At 42.0% G+C, this 23,400-nt stretch overlaps 1 protein-coding gene across 1 annotated transcript; it reads right to left on the bottom strand.

Moving 5' to 3' along the window:
* Positions 1–16,146: 16,146 nt before the first annotated feature.
* On the bottom strand, positions 16,147–21,225 carry ywhag2 (3-monooxygenase/tryptophan 5-monooxygenase activation protein, gamma polypeptide 2). Its single transcript, XM_034168343.1, has 2 exons — positions 20,945–21,225; positions 16,147–18,582 (listed from the first exon to the last, which is right to left on the bottom strand). Exons 1-2 carry the CDS (start codon positions 21,029–21,031, stop codon positions 17,926–17,928), a joined length of 744 nt encoding a protein of 247 aa, XP_034024234.1. The 5' UTR covers positions 21,032–21,225; the 3' UTR covers positions 16,147–17,925.
* Positions 21,226–23,400: the final 2,175 nt, after the last annotated feature.

Here is a 23,400-nt window from a genome sequence, read left to right as displayed (position 1 = left end):
GTGTGTAACAATTTCATCACAGACCAGTGCTGCAAGACATCAGGTAGGAGAATCGGGTTTGAGAAAGGGCAGATTGGATGCAGTTATTTGGGTAATTTGGTGTGGTGTTGGCGCTGATACCCAGCTGTGGATAAAACTGATGAATCAGTGTGGCTTATCGAGAGATGTGAGCTCTGAGCATAGACACAGAAGCAGATAGTGGCGTGCCTGTCACATTGATGTCTCTGGTCTACTCACCATCTACTCACATGCTGGCTGCAGGGAGGCCTATTTATAGAGCCATCTCTGCTCCTACATTGGTCCCCTCTCTTTCTCTTTCCACTTTTCTCCCTCCATCTAATAGGTCGATATTTATGGAACTGTACAGCTATTATCTTTTTTAAAAACATCTTTTGAGGTGTAGATCATGTTGATCCACTGCTCACATTAGAACATTTTCAGACTCTGACGTGGATGTTTGTGTGATCAGCATTTGTGTTGCAGTAGCTATTAGGAGAAATATAATCTATGGCTTTAATTCTAACATTTATCAGGGCTGTATTGTACATCAATACCTCACAGCCATTGTTTGAATTGTGCGGGTAATGGAGGATTGGACTGCTCCTCATTAAAAGTTTGATTCCCCCCTCCCCCCAACCTTTATGCATTACAGTATATTTCTCATGTTCATGCCAGGAAGAATTTTGGAGTATAATTTCAGACAAAAAGTGGACTATACTGTGGAAGATCGCAGGTTCTGCCATATTCAGGCCAGCCACATTATCAGCAAAAGTAGTGGTTTCTTTTTGCACACTTTGAGGCATTCCATCTTTAAATGGTGTAAATGTTGCCTTGCATATTTCATAAAGTTATGCATTCATTGGTATATTTAGAGAACAAACAATCTTTTCAATTGTAAAAAAAAAGAGGTTTGACCACTAAAAACAGTTTGAGCCATGAAACATCAACATACCAAAACTATTAGATCAACCCCAAAGCTAGTGCACTACAACCCCTGGCAAAAATTATGGAATCACCAGCCTCGGAGGATGTTCATTCAGTTGTTTAATTTTGTAGAAAAAAAGCAGATCACAGACATGACACAAAACTAAAGTCATTTCAAATGGCAACTTTCTGGCTTTAAAAAACACTATAAGAAATCAAGAAAAAAAGATTGTGGCAGTCAGTAACGGTTACTTTTTTAGACCAAGCAGAGGAAAAAAAATATGGAATCACTCAATTCTGAGGAAAAAATTATGGAATCACCCTGTAAATTTTCATCCCCAAAACTAACACCTGCATCATATCAGATCTGCTCGTTAGTCTGCATCTAAAAAGGAGTGAACACACCTTGGAGAGCTGTTGCACCAAGTGGACTGACATGAATCATGGCTCCAACACGAGAGATGTCAATTGAAACAAAGGAGAGGATTATCAAACTCTTAAAAGAGAGTAAATCACGCAATGTTGCAAAAGATGTTGGTTGTTCACAGTCAGCTGTGTCTAAACTCTGGACCAAATACAAACAACATGGGAAGGTTGTTAAAGGCAAACATACTGGTAGACCAAGGAAGACATCAAAGCGTCAAGACAGAAAACTTAAAGCAATATGTCTCAAAAATCGAAAAATGTACAACAAAACAAATGAGGAACGAATGGGAGGAAACTGGAGTCAACGTCTGTGACTGAACTGTAAGAAATCGCCTAAAGGAAATGGGATTTACATACAGAAAAGCTAAACGAAAGGCATCATTAACACCTAAACAGCAAAAAACAAGGTTACAATGGGCTAAGGAAAGGCAATTGTGGACTGTGGATGACTGGATGAAAGTCATATTCAGTGATGAATCTCGAATCTGCATTGGGCAAGGTGATGATGCTGGAACTTTTGTTTGGTGCCCTTCCAATGAGATTTATAAAGATGACTGCCTGAAGAGAACATGTAAATTTCCACAGTCATTGATGATATGGGGCTGCATGTCAGGTAAAGGCACTGGGGAGATGGCTGTCATTACATCATCAATAAATGCACAAGTTTACGTTGATATTTTGGACACTTTTCTTATCCCATCAATTGAAAGGATGTTTGGGGATGATGAAATCATTTTTCAAGATGATAATGCATCTTGCAATAGAGCAAAAACTGTGAAAACATTCCTTGCAAAAAGACACATAGGGTCAATGTCATGGCCTGCAAATAGTCCGGATCTTAGTCCAGATCTTAATCTTAAAGGCACTGGGGAGATGGCTGTCATTACATCAATAAATGCACAAGTTTATGTTGATATTTTAGACAATTGAAAGGATGTTTGGGGATGATGAAATCATTTTTCAAGATGATAATGCATCTTGCCATAGAGCAAAAACTGCAAAAACATTCCTTGCAAAAAGACACATAGGGTCAATGTCAATGAGCAGATCTGATTTGATGCAGGTGTTAATTTGGGGGATGAAAATTTACAGGGTGATTCCATAATTTTTTCCTCAGAATTGAGTGATTCCATATTTTTTTCCTCTGCTTGGTCTAAAAAAGTAACCGTTACTGACTGCTACAATCTTTTTTCTTGATTTCTTATAGTGTTTCTTAAAGCCAGAAAGTTGCCATTTGAAATGACTTTAGTTTTGTGTCATGTCTGTGATCTGCTTTTTTTCTACAAAATTAAATAACTGAATGAACATCCTCTGAGGCCGGTGATTCCATAATTTTTGCCAGGGGTTGTATTATAATAGGACTGTTATGTGTCGACGCGGGTTGAGGAGCGGACCTGCGTCTGACGGAACCCAGCGCTAAAATAACCAGAAAGCGGTTCCAATAACAAAAACAATTTATTGTGTCACCCTCTGGTGCTAAACAAAGTGTAGAAACTAAAACAGCGTCATTCTGGTGGAGTGAAGGCTGGCATGCTCTCCAGCGCCCAAAAGGATCGAAGCCCGGCGCTTCTGGACTCACTGTTACCGCCAAAACACCCCCCAGGTGGACACGACAAACCGACTCTCTACGAAGGATAGAAGAGGTGAGGTAAGTCAGCAGTTACAACCAATATCCTTCAAAGGACACACACCATCAGCAACACATTCAGGTCTGTATTTTAAGCTTTATGCAAATGAGCAGCTTCTCACAACAGGTGGAGGATCACTTGTCCGCACGCCACAGCAGTGAGAAGCGAGCTGCACAATTCTCATCACAATTCAAATCTACTGCGCAACAAAATACCAAGTTACTATCAACAAGTAGTCAAACAATTAATCACCTCTGATGTGTGCTGACAGCATGTGTCCCTCACCCTTCCTGCTTCACAGGCACAATGTGTCAAACCCAGGCGCGGTCCTCAGCGTCTCACAAACGAACATCACAAGGTCGAGTTCCCAGCAATTCTGCTTGAATCACACATGGCTTAAATGCAGAACGCCATCTAATTATCTGCTTCAGCTGAAAGTCTTTAAGGTTGCATGTGAGCACCATCCACAGGTGCTGCACATAATGTTGATGAGGGTGAAGGACTCTTCAGCCAGCACCTTCTCCACAGACAAATCAGTTTTCATGCCACCTGGAGAACAAAGAAAAGAAAAGAACACCAAAATATCCAGCCACACCCCCCCCCCCCCCCCCAACACACAACAAGGACAGCAGGTTGTGAAGAGTTGATAAATAACAAAATTTAATTTATGATATTTACATCATAATGAGCAGCCTATATACGAGGTCTATCAGAAAAGTATCCTACCTTTTTATTTTTTAAAAAAACTATATGGATTTGAATGACGTGCGATTACACCAATCATGCTTGAACCCTCGTGCGCATGCGTGAGTTTTTTCACGCGTGTCGGTGATGTCATTTCCCTGTGGGCAGGCCTTGAGTGAGATGTGGTCCCGCCCTCTCGGCTGAATTCCTTTGTTTCACACGCTGCTCGAGACGGCGCGCGTTGCTTTATCAAAATTTTTTCTGGACCTATGAGGAATATCCGAGTGGACACTATTCGAGAAATTAAGCTGGTTTTCGGTGAAAAGTTTAAGGGCTGATGAGAGATTATGGGGTGTTTCTGTCGGTGTAAGGACTTCCCACGGAGCGGGACATCGCGCAGCGCTTCCAGGCACCTGAAAACATCCTAATTTAAGGCTTAATTCACCCAGGACGTCGTGAGAGAACAGAGAAGATTCAGAAGAGGCCAGCATGAGGACTTTATGCGGACATTCCTCTGTTTAAGGACCTTTTTGTAATGAAAGACATGCGCAAAAATTCGCCGAGTTGTTTCCGTGACGACTCGGCGAATCTGTGTGCACTGCGACAGGAAAAACACCTCCGTGTTGAAAACCATTTGTAAAATTCAGGCGGCTTTTGATGGCTTTCAACAAGTGAGTAACTGAGAAATTGTTTAACAGCTTGGGCATGTTCCAACTTGCCCGTTAAGGTTTCCAACGGAGGTGTTTTTCCTGTCGCGACCCCCCGCGGTCGGGTCCGGCCCGACATGCGACTCTGCCTGCACGTTCTTTCATTACAAAATGTCCGTTAACAATGGAATGTCCGAATAAACTCCTCATGCCGACTTCTTCTGAAAGTTCTCTGTTCTCTGATGACTTCCTGGGTCAACAGAGCCTGAAATGTGGAAGTTTTCAACTTGAAACGGCGAGACGCTGCCGCCTCGAAGCGCAGATCGCCGTCAGGCGCCGTGGGCCGTCCTTACGGCGACACTACCAGACCAAAATCTCTCATCAGCCGTTAAAATTTTTACCGAAAACCAGCTGAATTTATCGAATGGTGTCCACTCAGTTGTGCCTTACAGTTTTGAAAAAATTTTGATCAAACAAAGCAGCAGTCTCTGAGCCATTCCTAAACAATGAAAAAATCGACGAGAGGGTGGGCCACTCCTGACTCAAAGACTGCCCAAGGGCGAATGACGTAACCGACAGGCGTGAAAAAAACTCTTGCATGCCCACGAGGGTTCAAGCATGTCTGATGTAATCACACGTGATTCAAATCCATATGGTTTTTGAAAAAAATAATAAGGTCGGATACTTTTCTAATAGACCTCGTACAATGCGCCATTGGAGAACACAGGCTCTATGCCCGCTTACTGGCTGATTGAAAGGGCGCTGCCCCCATCAGCAGTTAGAACTACATCACTTTTTCAAATGATCTGCAGAGTGCCATTATGATACAGAAAACATGTGTTTGCCTGATACATTATGATCAACGCTAGGCATGATACACATCATGTACACTCTCCACCTTTATTTTTAGAAAATGTGCAAATGTTTAGAAATACATGTACAAATTGCAAGAAAAGACAAAGCTTGATATTTTATCCAGTAAACTTTTAAAGTTTAATTTACAGCCTGCGGCTGAAAGCTCTCTGCTAAGAGTGTAAACCTTCATTCCAAGAAGGAATAGGCTGTATTCTGATAAGTATTATATCATAGTGATTGTGTATAAGTTTTATCAAAATTCATGTGGATTGACCCCCACCCCTTCTCAGCCACCAATGCCTGGCATGGGGAGAACTATCAAAATTCATGTGGATTGACCTCAGATTTGGAGGTGCTGATTTTCATTCCGGATGCTTCACACTCGGCTGCAAACTGCCCCAGTGCATGCTGAAGGTCCTGATTTGACGAAGCCAACAGAACCACATCGTCCGCAAACAGCAGAGACGAGATTCTGTGGTTCACAAACCAGACCTCCTCTACACCCTGGCTGCGCCTAGAAATTCTGTCCATAAAAATAATGAACAGAACCGGTGACAAAGGGCAGCCCTGGTGGAGGCCAACGTGCACTGGAAACAGGTTTGACTTACTACCGGCAATGCGAACCAAGCTCCTGCTGCGGTCGTACAGGGACCGGATAGCCCTTAACAAAGGACCCCGGACCCCGTACTCCCGGAGCACTCCCCACAGGGTGCCCCGAGGGACACGGTCGAACGCCTTCTCCAGATCCACAAAACACGTGTATTTATATTCTTACAATCAAAATGTTCAGTATATGATTAGTCAGTAAATGACAGAATACTCACATTTGTTTTTGCTATAAACAGGTCTGAAAACACTAAAGTTTGTAGAGTTGTTCAAATCTTTTCAAGGAGAGTCAAACAGGTTTGTAGCACCCACGTGCAGCATGTGCAGAGAAAGGATGCATTCATATCAAGGGGGATATTTGAATCTGCTTGGTTAAACAACCAAGCTGGCATGCACACCCACGCTATGTGTGCTAGCCAGCAGCCAGCAGCAGATAGCCCAGGAGTCTGGGCTCTGTTTATAGCAGTAGGCAGGCTACTGAGCTCCTGCATATATGCATAGGGCCAGCGGCCAGCTATTAAAGCTGAGAGATTTGTGGTGGAGTACAGCTGCCACTGAGGTACATATGGTTCAACTGTATGTATCAGATTATTGTTAATATTGTTGTCTTAATATTATTTTTTTTGTTGTTTGAAAATAGTACTCTCTCCCTCAGCCCCAACCAGTCCCAGCAGAAGACTGCCCCTCCCTGAGCCTGGTTCTGCTGGAGGTTTCTTCCTGTTAAAAGGGAGTTTTTCCTTCCCACTGTAGCCAAGTGCTTGCTCACAGGGGGTCGTTTTGACCGTTGGGGTTTTACATAATTATTGTATGGCCTTGCCTTACAATATAAAGCGCCTTGGGGCAACTGTTTGTTGTGATTTGGCGCTATATAAAAAAAATTGATTGATTGATTGATTGATTGATTGATCGCAATGTATTTCCATTAAAAACCCCTCACATGTCGGAAGGGAATTGTTTCTGTGATTAAATGCCCAATGGTTTATTTTTTCACACCACGGACCCTCAGCCTGACGTGCACCTGTTAAATCAGACACCGCAAAAGGCTGTGATTTGACACGTTTCTGCTTTCACTCTTTCCTCTCATATTTTAATAGTTTTTGCAGTGCGCACGTTGAATACATTTCGATATCACGTACTTTTGGGAGAAAAGTACACAAATTTACAGCACGGAATCAGAAACAGAGGAAACTGTACAGCTTACCTTTGAATTGGAGGTGAAGATTAAAGAAAGAAAAGCTTGTTGAGAGTCAAATTAATCCAAAGTAAAACATAATCCAGCGATGGAGAACTTTAAAACTGTCACGCATGTCATTGCATGACATGGAGTTACAGTGCTGCAGAAGCATAAATCATCTTTAAATTAATTAAATGAATCATCATAAATTGTAAATTCATGTCAACTTGATTGCTTAACTATTTTTATATTTATTTTGATAGTACATGTACCTGGACATGTTGCTGTATGTGGTTAACTGATAAAAAACAAAACAAAAAAAAACACTGAAAACATAAAAGGTTCATTCAGTCGTTCACAATTGGCCTCCAAATGGTGACGTTCTCAGTTGTTGCTACTCTCTGCATAAAGGGACTCTAGAGCTCAGCCCTCCTTCCTTCTGATCACTCCCCCGGCCTTCACTGCACGTGCGTCATTTCGGAACATCAGCAGCGAGTCACCGATTATCGCCTTGTGTCTACTTAAAACTGCACTCCAGTCATCATCTGTCTCAGCACAGATATCTGAAGCTTTTGTACAACAATCATTTCCACATAAATTCAGTAATATTTCATAATAAAAGACGGGGGAGTGATCAGAGGACGACAGAAGCACTGGTGTTCTGTCGAGATGAGCTCCCTAGCGTAAATCAACAGTTAGTGTGTCTGCTTTAAAGACAGTGTGTACATGCACATCTTTACTTTTTTTTAAAGTGAAAAGAAACTTATTGCTGAATTTTTTAGGTCAAGGCCATTTTGCATATATTGTTCAAAATGTGCATTTGTGTTTATTGTTTGAACCTTTTTTGTACAGTCTTTCACACATGACCTCAAATTACCTTTAGAAAGTGTCAAAACAGTTGTTTATTATAGTTTGCTGTGTGTTTTGAATAAATGTGTGTGGAAAATTATTTTTCGCTTTATTTTTTCCTTTCCTATTTTTGATTGCAAACCTTTATTACACTTATAAAACACAACAAAATATATTCTGAAAGCACAGGTTGTCCTGAAAAGAAAGAGACATAAAACTTGATTGTGGGATGTAGGGAGAGCTGTTAACAGCAATAATAAATCATTTATGCCAGGCGAGTGAACTGTCCAAAAAATGCCCTCAGACCCCAGAGGGTTAAGGAAATTGAATACAGGTGTGTGATAAAATTTCAGAAGGGGCATGGAAGAAATAAGGGACCAAGATGAAGGGAACAGGTGCAAGAGAGGGCAGTAGATTAAACACTAAGTATACAGAAATAGAGGCATGGACGAAAGGGACAAAGATGAGGCAAGCATGTGCAAGAGAGTGCAGTAAAGTAAACACTAAGCAGACAGAAATAAACTGGGAGGTTAGTCCCAAACATAATACAAGAAAGATCCACACATGAAAGGAACAAAGAAACAAAACCAGGAAAACAAAGGTGGAAAAAATTAAAGACTGGAGCTGAAACTAGAATGGGACTAACATGTGGCAAAAAGTATAACAAACAGAAATTACAAGCAATGACTGCAGTTATAAAAATGCAAAATAAAACTAGTGACTAAAGTACTCATAAACTAAAGATCAAAGACAGAAGATCGAGGACTGGGACATGGACACAGACAAGATACAAAACTAAGATGAAAACCCAGACACGGGGCGCATCATGTTTGGGGTTTTATTATTTTTTTATTTATATATTTTTCGTGCATTTGTTTTGTGTTTGTGATCCTGAATTTGGCCAGCAGCCCCTGCAGCATTTAAGCTCGAAACTGGCTTATCAGTAGCCGACAGATGTGGCCACAACCGAGTAAATACTAAAGGTTAGCAGTTAGTGAAAACTTCCGCAAATTTTTTTTTGTGGTTTATCATTTTAGCGTGATAAAAGTTCACTTTTCAGTTAGCGGATTAATGATTATCGAAGCTAATTCTTCAGTTAGGTGTGCCCCACACTGGCACTCACACAGTCTATTAGCCTGGGGATGATACATCGTGGTCCGGTGGAGCTTCACCTCCAGGCTGTCTGCGATTACATTACAGAGCTTGGACGTAAACTGTGAGCCCCTGTCAGAAGAGAGGTCAGATGGACTGCTGAATCGGGTGGCCCTGGTGCCCATGAATGCCCAGGCTATTTCAGCTGTTGCGATTGTCAACGGAATAGCCTCCAGCCACAGGGTGGTCCGAGGGAAGTTAGGAGGCCCACGGGGTCCACATTAATGTGATTGAACCTCCACTCAGATACAGGGAAGTGAGCCAGGTGAGCTTTGTAGTGGCTGTGGATCTTGGAGCACTGACACTCGCCACAAGAGTCTGCCCAGTCTCTAATATCCTTCTTGAGCCTGTGCCAGATGAACTTGGCTGCCACCAACGTTTGTGATGGTTTCCTCCACGGTTGGGAAAGGCCAGGTCCAAAATTTGTCTGATAAAAATAAACACCTGCCTTAAATAAGCGCTGGGCATTATGCACATTACAGGATTACATTTAGTTGAGTCACTCTTTTTTCTAAGTCCACTGTGGAGTGGTACCTTAAACTCCTAAAGCCTGATTTATGCTTCTACAACTATGTAACTCCATGGCCATGCAATGAAGTCCATGTGCATGTGACCCTTTTAAAGATCCCTGTCACATTGGCGGGCATCGTAATGTAATTTATCACAAGAACTGTGGCTTTTTCTGGATCTGTTTCTCCCTCAAGGAGCTCCAATTCTTTATATAATCATCAACCTCCAAACCAACGGTACAGTACATGCAATTTTCCTCCATGAACTGCAGGTCATTTGAGCATCTTTTTCAGACTCCGTGTTGTAAAGTTAGTCATATTTGTGGACTATTCTTCCAAACATTCCTGTATTTGATCCATGACTGAAATGTAATTAGTATGCACACTGCAAAAACTTTCAAAATATGACGGGGGAGGAACACGTGAAAGCGGAAAAGTGACCAATCACAGACTTTGTGGTCTTTGTCGTTTAGCAGGTGCACATCAGGCTACAGAGAGGGTTCTGATCTAAAGCGGTTACTGTGAAGCCTTTGGTTTGCCACACCCAGGGATATGTGTTAATATGTTTCTTAATACTCACCAGCCTTGAATAAAGGCCTGCCCCATTTAGGTGCCGGATCTGAGCACACTCAGAAAAAATAAACGTCAGTCTTTAAATCATGGAAATACGGTACCCACTTTACTCGAATCGGCTAGTGTCAGTGCTGACCTTCATTTCGTACCTCTGTTGCGACTGGGCACATCGGGTTTTTAACAGAAATACATTGTGATGGGACAAGATATTCTGTCCAATGTGAGCCAAAATTTGTTATAGAAAATCTGGCATATACTGTGTTTATTACATGAAAAGCCATACAAAAACATTGGGACTTCTGCTTTTGTCCAGTGTGTGCGAGTATCCAGTTTACGATGATGGTTTAGGCAAGTTTTACTGTATATCAAAGCAGATACTGTCAAAGGCAAAACAATCACAAATGTCTCTGAGGTCTCGCATCTGGGCATCACCTGGGAACCCTACTACTTATTCAGAAGTGTAAGTCTTAAAAGAGCTGATCATCCATAGCTTCACCTGATGACTTATGCAAAAATTCACCTTCCATACAGCTGTATTTATTCGGGAATCCGCTACTATTTACCAAAACCATTTTTGTATGATTCTGTAAACATGTTTATTTTTGCTGTTGGAGAATTTAAAACTGGGTTCTATGGTGAGTGACTTCCTTTTGGGGTCAACATCAAGTGGCCATTCAGTGAACTGCAGGTTTTGGCAGTTCTGCATCTGCTTCACTTTTCAACTGCAGAGATTCCTACTTGTGCAAATGACACTCTGCTCACAGCTCACCAAGTGATTTATCTGCGTCCTTTCTTGTGTTAAAGTTCTGCATTTTGTTCCTGTTGCAGTGTTCAAGCTGTAGCCACCTCTTACTCTGAAGCACAAAAACACAACAGCTTTGTGCAGAGGCATATGATAAGTGACTCAGCAGTGATGGTGGGCCACAAGGGGTTACATGGCTTTTAGTTGGAAAAAAAATGTGTAGACAGGAAGAAATTGCAGCCAGTCTGAAGGTAGCTACAGAAATGGAAGCTGCAGCCTGGTACTGTCCCTGTGATGCTGACCTTATCCCATCTATCTCAGCACACTGAAAAATCTGAAAATACTGCAATCTTTGATTTTGTTTGTCTGTAATAATTCCAGAAATGAAAAGATACTGACACTGAACCAATAGCACATGGTAACTTTGGCCCCTAATATAAAAATATATCTACCGTGCATCTGGAAAGTTTTTACAGTGCTTCACTTTTTCCACATTTTGTTATGTTACAGCCTTATTCCAAAATGGACAAAATTCATTTTTTCCTCAAACATCTACACACAAAACCTCATAATGACAATGTGAAAAAAAGTTTTTTGACATTTTTGCAAAATTATTAAAAATATAAAACCAAGAAATCACATGTACATAAGCATTCACAGCCTATACCATGAAGCTCAAAATTGAGCTCAGGTACATCCTGTTTTCACTGATCATCCTTGAGATGTTTCTACAGTCTAATTGGAGTCCACTTGGGGTAAATTCAGTTGATTGGACATGATTTGGAAAGGCACACACCTGCCTACATATAAGGTCCCACAGTTGACAGTCAGAGCACAAACCAAGCATGAAGTCAAAGGAACTGTCTGTAGACCACCAAGACAGGATTGTCTTGAGGCACAAATCTGGGGAAGGGTACAGAAACTTTTCGGCTGCTTTGAAGGTCCCAGTGAGCACAGTGGCCTCCATCAAGTTGAGCTCCACCAGGACCCTACCTAGAGCTGGCCACATGTCCAAACTGAGCGATCAGGGGAGAAGGGCCTTAGTCAGGGAGGTGGCCAAGAACCTGATGATCACGCTGTCAGAGTTTCAGTATTCCTCTGTGTAGACAGGAGAACCTTCCAGAAAGACAACTATCCCTGCAGCAATCCACCAATCAGGCCTGTATGGTAGTGGCCAGACAGAAGCCACTCCTTAGTAAAAGGCACATCGCAGCCTGCCTGGAGTTTGCCAAAAGGCATCTGAATGACTCACAGACCATGAAACAAAATTCTGTGGTCTGATGAGACAAAGATTGAACTCTTTGGTGTGAATACCAGATGTCGTGTTTGGGGGAAACCAGGCACCATCCCTACAGTGAAGCATGGTGGTGGCAGCATCATGCTGTGTGGATGTTTTTCAGCAGCAGGAACTGGGAGACTAGTCAAGGTCCAAAGCGTTCTTGACCTCAGACTAGGGCAACGGTTCATCTTTCAGCAGGACAATGTCCCTAAATACACAGCCAAGATATCAAAAGAGTGGCTTCAGGACAACTCTGTGAATGTCCTTGAGTGGCCTAGCCAGACCCAGACCTGAATCTGATCGAACATCTCTGCAGAGATCTGAAAATGGCTGTGCACCAACGCTCCCCATCCAACCTGATGGAGCTTGAGAGGTGGTGCAAAGAGGAATGGACAAAACTGCCCAAAGATAGGTGTGCCAAGCTTGTGGCATCATATTCAAGAAGACTTGAGGCTGTAATTGCTACCAAAGGGGGATCAACAAAGTATTGAGTAAAGGATGTGAATTCTTATGTACATGTGATGCCTTAGTTTTTTATTATGTCTGCCAAGGTGGAATGGTCCAGCTTATTAAGACATCCCCTTCGGCTAAGTCCCCTTTGGCTTCTCCTTTGTTTTACTCTGGGTCACCACAACAGATCTGAGGTGAATCTGAATGTTGATTTGGCACAAATTTCACACTGGATGCTCTTCCAAATGCAAATCCATATTACAATGAGAATGGGTAGGGGTGGCCTTCAACTGGTAACCTTCTGCAGTGGAAACAAGCACACTTACCCACTTGGCCACCACTGCTGCCCAAGCTTATCAAGAAGAGGACCTAAAAATGTTGCTGTTGTTCAGGATCAGAATGTGGATTCTGAATCTTGACTTTATTTTACATAGAAACATGGCGCACAATGCATCATTTTCATCAATTTGTAAAAATAACAAAAAATTATATAAAATCTAGCAGTCATATGTATCAAGTCGCAAGTCAGCTTGCAAACAACTGGTGGTCATTATGACTTGAGACTTGACTTGGGACTTGCTGGTTCATGACTTGAGAGTGACTTGATGGTGACTTCGTCCCACCTCTGATATGTGTACATGTGCTGACTATCCTTTAGATTTTGTTGTTGTTGTTAACAGAGTTCTGCTTTGTTTCAGGTCACTGTCAAGGTCGAGTGTGAGGGAAATGGCCAGAAAATGTTCTGTTCTGAAATAAGTTTAATTTGATCTAACCAAAAAGAGGTTTGGGTGCCACAGTTTTTTTTTTTTTTTATCCTTCATCCATATGATTTATCTTGCTTGAGTAGCCATGTGGATCTTTTCATGTGGGCGCAGGTGACAAGTAACAGACGTAAACATGCACACCGTGCCTTCGAGACTGTTTGGCATAAATCTGGGTTAGTAATCAGTTGTACTTTGTCATCATGGAACACACACCTAGTCTCAGAGAGATGATCCAACAGTGTGTGTTTTCTGTCTCCTTTTCTTAAAATAAAAAACAAACAAAAAAAACTTTATTTAAAGGGTGAGTTACACAGTTATTGGACAATGCCCTGTACCATATAATCATAATCTGACTCAGTCAAACAGCTTCGGTGGAGCTGATGAGGATTAAGCTTGCTCAAGGGCACATTAGTGGTGGTAATGAAGGTGGGCCAGGTGCTGCTCTCCTTTACACCTGCCTGGCCCACATTCATCCATCTGGTCAGGGGACTAAATCAACAACCCTTTGGTCACAAACCTCCTTGTCCAACCCTTCATCTGACCACTCCCGTCATTCCATACAACAGATTTCTGTGCATCCTGTACATGTGACCTTTAAATTTAGCCTTGTCTAAAGAAACTGATTTATTTCTTTGTACATAATGTACCATATGTTATTTTTTGGCATAAAATGTGGCAACTGAAATGCTGGAGCCTAACATTGGTGATTTATGATATCTAATGTCACTATATGCAAAATGCAACGACACTGTTGTCCCTGAAAACGTAGCGGCGCATTAACGCACAGGATGGGAGATGTAGGTTGGTGCTGAATTCTAATAACAACTGTCTAGTTTGAGCTTCTTTTTTTCCTGTACAGAATGCAAAAAGTGCCTGAGCAGTGCAGCAAGGAGCTAAGAGTAGCATACTTATTATAGCCCTAGCAACAGCGTCGGGATTGGTGGCTTTGGAGAGTGAGTCTCTGCTATTGGCTGGAGAGGAGGAGCGTTCAAAGCACAGAATTTCATCTCATGAAGGGTTCAGTGCAGCAGGATGCAGCAAGAGGCTGTAGTCTGAAGGTGAGAGAACCAGCAGCAGCCACTTTAGCTTATCAATCACTTCAGGGCCTTGAAATATTGTATAATTACAGAGAGAAACAGCCTGAGCTGTAGAAATGCTGTTCATGTGTATATTTGTTCCCCAACGTTGCACCGATGCTTTATCTACTGTCCACACTGAGATGCAAAAGTGTGTTTCTTTTAATCGCAGTGCTCTCCTGCTGCGCTAGTAAAATCTGGTGGCTTTTGACGCAATATTCTTCAAACCATGCCCTCAATTTGCTAATATGATCAGCAATGCACTCCAATAAGGACCTCGCTTAAAAACGAGGTGTCAGTGTTTCTGCAGTGGCTCTGATTTCGACTCATGCGTGCACTCACACATGCACAGTCATGCACAAATGCATGCAGTGCTGCAAACGTGTAGCGCATCAGCGATACACATAATGTGTTTGTTCAGAGATGCAACTACTCAGTGAATGGGAATGAGATATGTGACTGTAAATGGCTACATTGCACAGAGAAACAAAAATATAGAATAATACGGATAAACAAACAGCTTTAATGGGCAACAAATGGCAACCAAAATTCCTCAAAGCAGTTTGTATCCCATTTTCACCTATTGCCCTCCCCTCTAGCTGTCTTACTGTTTTTCAGTAGGTTAATGCTTAAAAGTGAAATGTCTTCAACCAGGGGTCTCAAACTACCCACCTAGGGGCCACATCTGACCAGTTAGATGATTTAATAAACACCCCCCCCCCCCCCCCCCCCCATTTAGTATTTGTTAAATCTGGTTGCACTTTAAAAATTTGTTAATTCTGAATTTACCTTTTTCATATTATTCTATGAATTTTCTATTGAGGACTGCAAAATCAGATGGAAAAATTGCTCTATTATTTTGTATTTAGCATTTATAATTATTTTAACTGTATAACCCATTAACTAAAGCAACCAGCATCATACACCAAATTGGTGCGTTTTAAAAAAGACAAAGGAAAAAAGCTCAGTCTGCAGCAAGAAAAAAGTTGTTTTTCTTTAAGTACAGCATCCTGAAAAACCTTTTTTTTTTGTTTATAAAAGGAAAAAATAAATTAATAACCTTGCATGTAATGCAAAGTTCAAGGTTCAAGTGTCCCCCAGGTAATTTGAGCTTGAGTTCCAAGTCTTAGACAAAAAAAAGTTACTTTTAAATAGTAACCAAATTTAATAAATAATCAAATGTCTATTAATCTATTATAATTACTGTTTTCTTATCAGATTTGCATGTGCATGTTTCAATGTCCAGAAAAGAATCAAGGATAAACATCTTAAAAAATTAAATGAAAAAAAAAATACACCAATTAAAATAACAGAGCACAGAGAAAACACAAATTAATTCAAAAGGAACATAAAGCATGTATTGTTGGCAATGAATGAAAGCCTCCTGACATGGCATTCTCAAATATCAACAAAAAGTGACTGAAAAGTTCCATTTTGTACACAAACTTCAAATTCTAAGTGCAAGACTGGAGTGAAAAGTGTGTGCCTTTTGTGTAGTGTTGGGATTATTAGTCTGGCGAACCTTCAAGACCGTCAACTCTATACGATGTTAAAAATAAACCAAAGCAGCTGTGACATACAGTGTGAGCTCATGGAAGCTGACTCATGACTGTGACATCACTGGCATGAACAAGGTTACGTGACTGACCTTAAGGCTGAAATCACAAAAAAAAAGTCCCAAACTTGCCACATATATCCTAAATTAATGTAATAACATGGAAAATTAGCAGCGTTGTGAAGATCAGTGAAAACTTTGCACTTTGTTCTCAATTCTCCCATTAGCCAATAAGAAATTTGACTTAAATGCCTACGGTTTCCTTGTGAGTTTATTTGTGCGTTGGTGTTGAATATTCATATCCATGTGCTGCATAGACAGACATACCCACACATGTAAATGGCAAATTGATGATGAGAAAACAATACTAGAACTTTCACACAAGCTTGTGGCATCTTAAGTACTGGCAGAGATTTTTTTTCCCAACAGTATAGTTGTAAATGAAGTGTAATGAAATAGTAATACAGGCACAAAAAGAAAGCACATGGTGTACTGAGTCACAAAAGAAATGTCAAAACATTTTCTATGAAATGGTTTTTCTTTCAAACATATTTACTCATGGGTGACAATACAATACACTAGACCACCATGGAAATGGTGCATTTATAATTTAGTCATTTTCTTTTTTATTATCATAGCTATTATTTCGGTTCTTGTGCAACTGCTACATAATGACTCACATTCAAGATATTTTGTCACTCAGGAACAGCTAAAAGGTATAAAAACAAATAAAAACGTATACTGTCAGAAATAAAATATGGTCCATGTTGTGAATTCATAACAGAAACATTGAGCCTGAAAACGTCACCATTATTAAAACTGGATAGCATGACAGAAAAAGTATTTAAATACTGTTCAAAGAACAAAATAGACCATACTTCAATGTGACAAACACCAGCTGGTAGGATTAAGTGAGCACTGGTGGGGGGGTTTTGTCTTCCTTTTTTTCTTTTTTCATCCATGAACAAATTAAATACACATATTGCATGTCACTATAGCAACGCCCATTACAGGTCAATTTTTACGATCACCATTTTGGTATAGCAAATCAAAACCATAATAAAACAAAATAAATTAGAAAATAACATCAGACAGCCTGTTTTCTCAATCATATGAATACTTAACACCCACAGTATAAGTTAATAAAGTCAAGCTACTGTATATAAATACATCACCAGCATGCACAATATTGAATAATCGATATTATTGTTATCATCATCTTACACTGAAGAAACAGTATAGTAGGCAAGTGCATTTAATAAAACAAACACAGAAGTAAACCACAAACTCTGAAGCTGCTTTTATTTTTATTTTTTTCCTTTTTGTTGAATATTATTAAGTCTCTGCCTTCAGTAATCTTCACCTCCAAAAGAATTGATGGTTCCAGTGACACAGTTGGCGTAGATAACAGATTATTCTATGACATGCCAAATACGCTTTAGGCAGGCCGGAATTAAGCAATAAGCTGACTTCTTCCACATCCACGTGATTTAACTTTAAACAGGTAGGGAAATTTATCGGTTTAAAACCTTTCTTTTTCTCATTGGAGTCATGAGATTGACTTTGATGGCTTTCGGGGCCCGTGCTGACACAGACTACGACTGCAACCAACGCAAACTATTTTAGTGAGGCATTCCCGTTCAAGCATTTCTTTCTCTCAAGTGATTCAAATGCATCTCTATCACACAAAAAACCTAACTAAGCAGCTTATCTTGATAGAGCAAGATCAGTTCCTATGCCAGTGTGAGGCTGCCATTTCAATCCAACAACAACCACTTAAGGCTGATCGATTGACATATCAGTGGTTTTGGCAAATGTCAAAGAGAAAATCAAGAAGACGGAGGCCCTTTCAACAGCATATATATTTCTATATATATTTAAACTAAGATTTAACCTCCACTCTCACCTCTCTTTTGATTCTTTTCTTTTAACACATGGAAAAATAAAGAACTGCTGCTGCGGTAGTATCATCGGCAAAAGCGGCTGCCAAAGTCCACCGGCCTTTCATATTTTTTCGAAGTGTGGTTTCTCTTTAATTGTTTCCCTCCCCTCCCTCGTCATCCTGCTGGTCACTTGTCCACAGTGTCAAGTTGTCTCGAAGCAGCTGCATGATGAGAGTGGAGTCTTTGTAGGAGTCCTCGTTGAGGGTGTCGAGCTCAGCGATGGCGTCATCAAAGGCGGTCTTGGCCAGATGACAGGCCTGCTCCGGGGCATTCTGGATCTCATAGTAAAACACAGAGTAGTTGAGAGCTAAGCCCAGGCGGATGGGGTGGGTGGGCTGCATGTGCTCTTTGCTGATCTCATGGGCTTCATTGTAGGCCTTCTCCGAAGACTCCACCACAGTGGCTCTCTTCTCCCCTGTGGCCACCTCTGCCAGGTACCGGTAGTAGTCGCCCTTCATCTTCAGGTAGAACACCTTACTCTCATGCTGCGTGTCACTGCAATTCTTGATGAGGAAGTTGTCCAGAAGGTTGAGCACATCCTGGCACACAGCCTCCAGCTCTTTCTCAATCTTCTCCCGGTAAGCCCGGACCATCTCGATCTTCTTTTCATTGCCATCGGCTGAGGTTTTCTGCTCAATGCTGGAGATCACCCTCCAAGAAGAACGACGGGCCCCTACCACATTTTTATAGGCCACAGACAAAAGGTTCCTCTCTTCGTTGGACAAGGCTTCGTTTAACTCTGTTACCTAGATAAGCAAAATGATGGAAAACTGGTCAACAATGTGAAGAGCACAGAATACATATATTTTACATGAAGAAGAACATGAGTATATGTCCAACAAAACTAAATGTTCACCTCTAACAGCATAGTGCACAGTTTGTCAGCAACATTAAAACCACTATTTGCAATTCCTAGTTTCCATGGCAAACTGTTCTTTTCGTGCATCAGCAGCCCCAGCTGCCAGGTGGACTACTAATGTTAGTTAGTGAGAAATGATATTCAAGACAGTCGACATTGGGGGTTGGGGAGGCCTGGCTATGGCTAAAATGCTCCCATGAGTACACGAGGGCAGCTGCAGTATAAGTGAAAACAAGCAGTTCATGTGTACCGGTGACTTTCTCTCTGGCTCAAACTGACCTTTTTTTACCTGCCAGAAACATTGTGCCTTGACATCACTCTGGATTACATGATTCGATTTGGATTGAAGGGATTACAGATAAATTATCCTGAAGTCCAGGTCACCAAAGAAACGGCACAAGGGAGCATTCGTCTGATCAAATTCAACCTTGTGCCAGCACATGGCTTTGATCAGATCAATAAACGCAGTGGAACTGAGTAAACCTATCAAATCAAACAGGGGTGCACGGATCACAAAACCTTCTAAACTGAGATAAAATTAAATTTATAGTTGCTGTTTAACTTCAATAGCTCTGTGCTTCAATTTCGCATGAGCTGATCTGGCAGACGCTTCTCTCACAGAAAGATGGTGCAGCGTAGGTGACGTCAGCGGATGGAAAGAAGGGCGCAACCCACAAAGATGGAAGGCCTTAATCTGGCTTGTCTGGAACTCTTGCGGCAAACCTCGTGGTGCCTTTCAAATGCAAATAGTCAATGTGTGAAAATCTGTGAGTCCGCAGACAGGAAGGCATGGAAGTATGGCAATGTGCGCTGGACCATATGTTAAAAAAGAACCAACATTCAGAACAGAACATTCATAGAGTGTTGCCTGGGTGACTAACAATCCAATATTGATGAAGATCAGAAATGTAATTGGTTACTGGGTGTTATTTCTGTCTGTAATGAGGAGGGATTCCCTGTGGTGAGAGGGTGCGTACACGCCCCTGCAGAAAGGCCTAGTTTGAATAGCACTGACAGTAGATTGTTTAAAGGGAAAGGAGTCCCTCCATGCTCCCACACCTCCTGCAACCACAACCCCTCCGCATCAAATAATCTATCTCTCCTCGGTGTCTAATCAGGATATGGCACATTTTTTTCCTGAATAAATGACTTTCGTCTGCAGTAAGCCGACACAGGCACACTAAAGGCTACCACAGTGCTACTGTGAGCTGGTGTGACACAGCGTTTTTCCCCCCACCAACTGAATGGTAAATCTGATCTCATGGATTTCTTAAAGGGTGGGTCAAAATCTGACAAAGGCCGAAAAGCACTGAGAGGTCCGGTGAAAGTACCACATCAACCCGCTTCCACCGCTTTGCCAACCAATATTACAGGGTCACAAAGACCATATGACTTCAAATGGCCGTGGAGAAAAGCAGAAATACGTCACGACTGAAACATCGCGTATGCGACGTGCAGCACTGTACGTCTGAAGAATAAAGCTCACTGTCAAACGTGATCACATTGACTCACTGCAATATGACAAAGAATGTTCTAGAGAGGTTCTACTGCCTCCTACGTCTGTGAAGAGGAAAGAGCAGCTCCCCATCGGTTTTTTTTTTTTTTTTTTTAAAAAGCACCTCTAAAACCCTCCTACGTTGTTGTTAAAAATTAACAGGTTCTGTTGGCAAATAGAATTTTATTTTAATGTGAGAAAGAGGAGAATGAGGAGGAGAAGAAGAAGGAGGAGGAGGGGCAGCTTATTTTAGCCTCACACATGGCTATCAGCAGCCTTTATAAAATTGCCAATAATGGAGGTAAAAGGCAGAAAAAGGGGAGTTTAAATGTGAGGGAGGCGTTGCGTGGTCGTGTGTCGGTGTTGTAGAGGATCATCCAGGCCGCTGTGCTTTTTCTTTGTAATGTGCCTTTATTGTGTGGTACAGAGAAAGGCACCGCCCAAGGAGCAGCAGCCAGCCACAATCCAGACACACAAATCTGCGCTCGGCACAAACACACACACACACACACACACACACACACACACACACACACACACACACACACACACACACACACACAAAGAAAAACGACAAATATCTCAAATACCCACATTTTACTCTAAACGCCCCGTGGCAGATATTTAACCTCAAACACACAGCCGTCAAACATCATTTCTGATCCTGTCTGTCGTCATCAAGATGTTTGTTTCTGATTATTATTATTATTATCATTACTGTTGTTATTATATTATATTATTATTATGTGCTTACCGATTTCATAGCAGCTGCCATATCGTCGTATCTCTCAGCCTGCTCAGCCAGCCTGGCTTTCTGCACCAGCTGCTCGCGATCAACCATTTTTGATCAGATTTGGTTGTTTTTGCCGAGCTGCTCCGCCGGGTTTAGGGGGGACGAAAGAATCGGTATTTTAGTCGCAGTGCAGTGAAATCCTACGCGAACTAAATGCTGCTGCAGCTGTTCCCTGCTGTCCGTCTGTGCTCCGAGCAGACGGGACACCCCCCTCCCCCCTCTCTCTCTCTCTCTCTCTCTCTCTCTCTCTCTCCCCCCCCCCCCCCCCCCCCCCCTCGGCTGCGTCATCACTCAGAAAGGTTGGGTGTCTTTGGCGATGATGTAACACTCCATACTTGGGGGACAGGGGGACAAGCGGATCTGGGCCCATGGCCTTCTGGGATATGAAGTTGTTTGGCTCCGAGCAGGAACTGGCTGGAACCATTCGGAACCCGTCAGGCGACGGTAGTGTGGGGGAGGGGGATCTGGGTTTGTGTGGGGGCAAATAAAAGGAGCAGCATATCATCAGAAGGCAGTTGTAGAACCTCTGCTGGACCTGGATCGTCTTTCCAAAAGCATTTTAAGGCGGAGGCATAGACTGTATTTTTTAAATAAACTTTATTTAAAGTTTGCAATGTACAAACATAAAAAAAAAAGTCATTCCAGTTCACAATCTTAAGTGGAACAGCAGTAACAAGGTTTACAATTTCATGTAAACATACAGACAGTTGCCCAGTTCCGGATCACCTTTTTTAAAGTCCCGTTATACGGAGTCATAATGCAACTGAATGTCCTTTATTGTGTATTGTTGTATTGGGTATTTGGATGTTATCTCGCTGAAGAAGTCTGGATGGGGTAGCCCTTCTACTTGTGAAGCCAGATTATGTGTCGTGCAAATATTTACCAGAAATGGATCAGTTTGCCCGGTTCTGGATCACAACACTCTGTGTCACTTTGGGTTCATTCCTGGCATCTGGCTGGAGCCCTTCTAATGCAGAATGATACATACTGTGCCCGAGAATGCGTTTTGAACACAAAATGATAGAAATTCTACTTATTTAAATAAGAATTTACTTAGTTTCGAAAGGCACTGTTATACATTTTTACAAGCAAAAAATGAAATGTGGAGGTGAGATTTCTCCAGAATTAAAAAGTAAAAGCCCCCACATTCATGCCCATTCGTGATGTTGAGATGACCCCCAAAGTCCACATGACTCACAAGTATTGACACAAGGCTGCTGCTTCAGTGATCCACAACCGGCACATTTTCGCGTCGGAGATAAATGCGCGCAGCAATTAAACAGCAAGACACAACACACTGACATTTTCTACCCAAGTAAGTAAGTATTTTCCCACTCTAGAACCAAAAACACTGAATGGCTAACTCATCTTTGCTACGTCTTAGAGATTGTTACTTTCAAACTTGCAGGAATGAGTGAGTGAGTGAGTGAGATTATTCACCTGATTACGAAAAACAGCGGCGCAAATACTACAGCAGTGATCTGGAACCGGCAATGATCCGGAACTGGGCAAGTGACTGTAATAAAGATCATTAAAAGGCATAAACTGTATATATAATGAACAGAGCCTGCGTGACGTCACTCATTTGTTTTCCATAGAGACCCGGTGTTGCCAACCGAATGACACCGGAAGAGCCAAAATGAAGCCAGTGTCTTGGGCTACGTTCTACACAGTGCTATGTTCGCAGAAGCTAAACAAACTAATTAATGCATAAAGGGGTGGAGTGTGGGTGGCTCTATATGTGATGAAGGACGCCTGAACATGCCCCTTTCTTAGAGTCCGAGCCACTTCAGTTCGGGTATTTTTTGGGACTGCACAGTGTAAGTGTAAGTGCACTGTGACTGCTGTTGGAAGACTTTGGATTGCACATGGACTTTGGCCGAGTTAGGGTCGACTGGCCATTCGGGCACCATTTGCCCTCATTCGCCCTGTAGTGAAAAGGTTGGCTCGATCGTGACTTTCAGCCAGATTTCAACATGGCTGAACATTTCGTACAACCCCTCGAACGCAGTTCGAATGGTCCAACTTGCTGTACAAATGTTGCAACTGCAGTCAGATCGTGGTGCGACTTCATCTCGACCACCATTCGATTGGATTTCCAACGCGAGTGCACTGCAACTGTGGTGTGCATGCGCTGTGGCCAAATGGCTGTGCCGACTGTTGTAGGCATTTGAATGCGGCTCGACTTTTCACCAGTGTTGTTCGAATCCTCCTTCATGCACCATTCGGACTCATTCATGTTATGTGTGAAGGAGCCCTGAAGAGATGTCTCATCCAAGACAGTCCCTCCACATCTAGAATCTTCAGTGTTTCTGGACAGATCTAATCAACCCCTGGGGCTTTGCCACTGCGAAGTTGTTTGACTACATCAGTGACTTCACCTTGGGAAATTGATGATGATCTCCCATTAGTTTCCA

This window comes from Thalassophryne amazonica, chromosome 4, assembly GCF_902500255.1.
Source record: "Thalassophryne amazonica chromosome 4, fThaAma1.1, whole genome shotgun sequence".
NCBI classification, from domain to species: Eukaryota; Metazoa; Chordata; class Actinopteri; order Batrachoidiformes; family Batrachoididae; genus Thalassophryne; species Thalassophryne amazonica.
The sequence above is the reverse complement of the archived record's forward strand: the minus strand, read 5'-3'. Positions and strand labels throughout refer to the sequence as shown.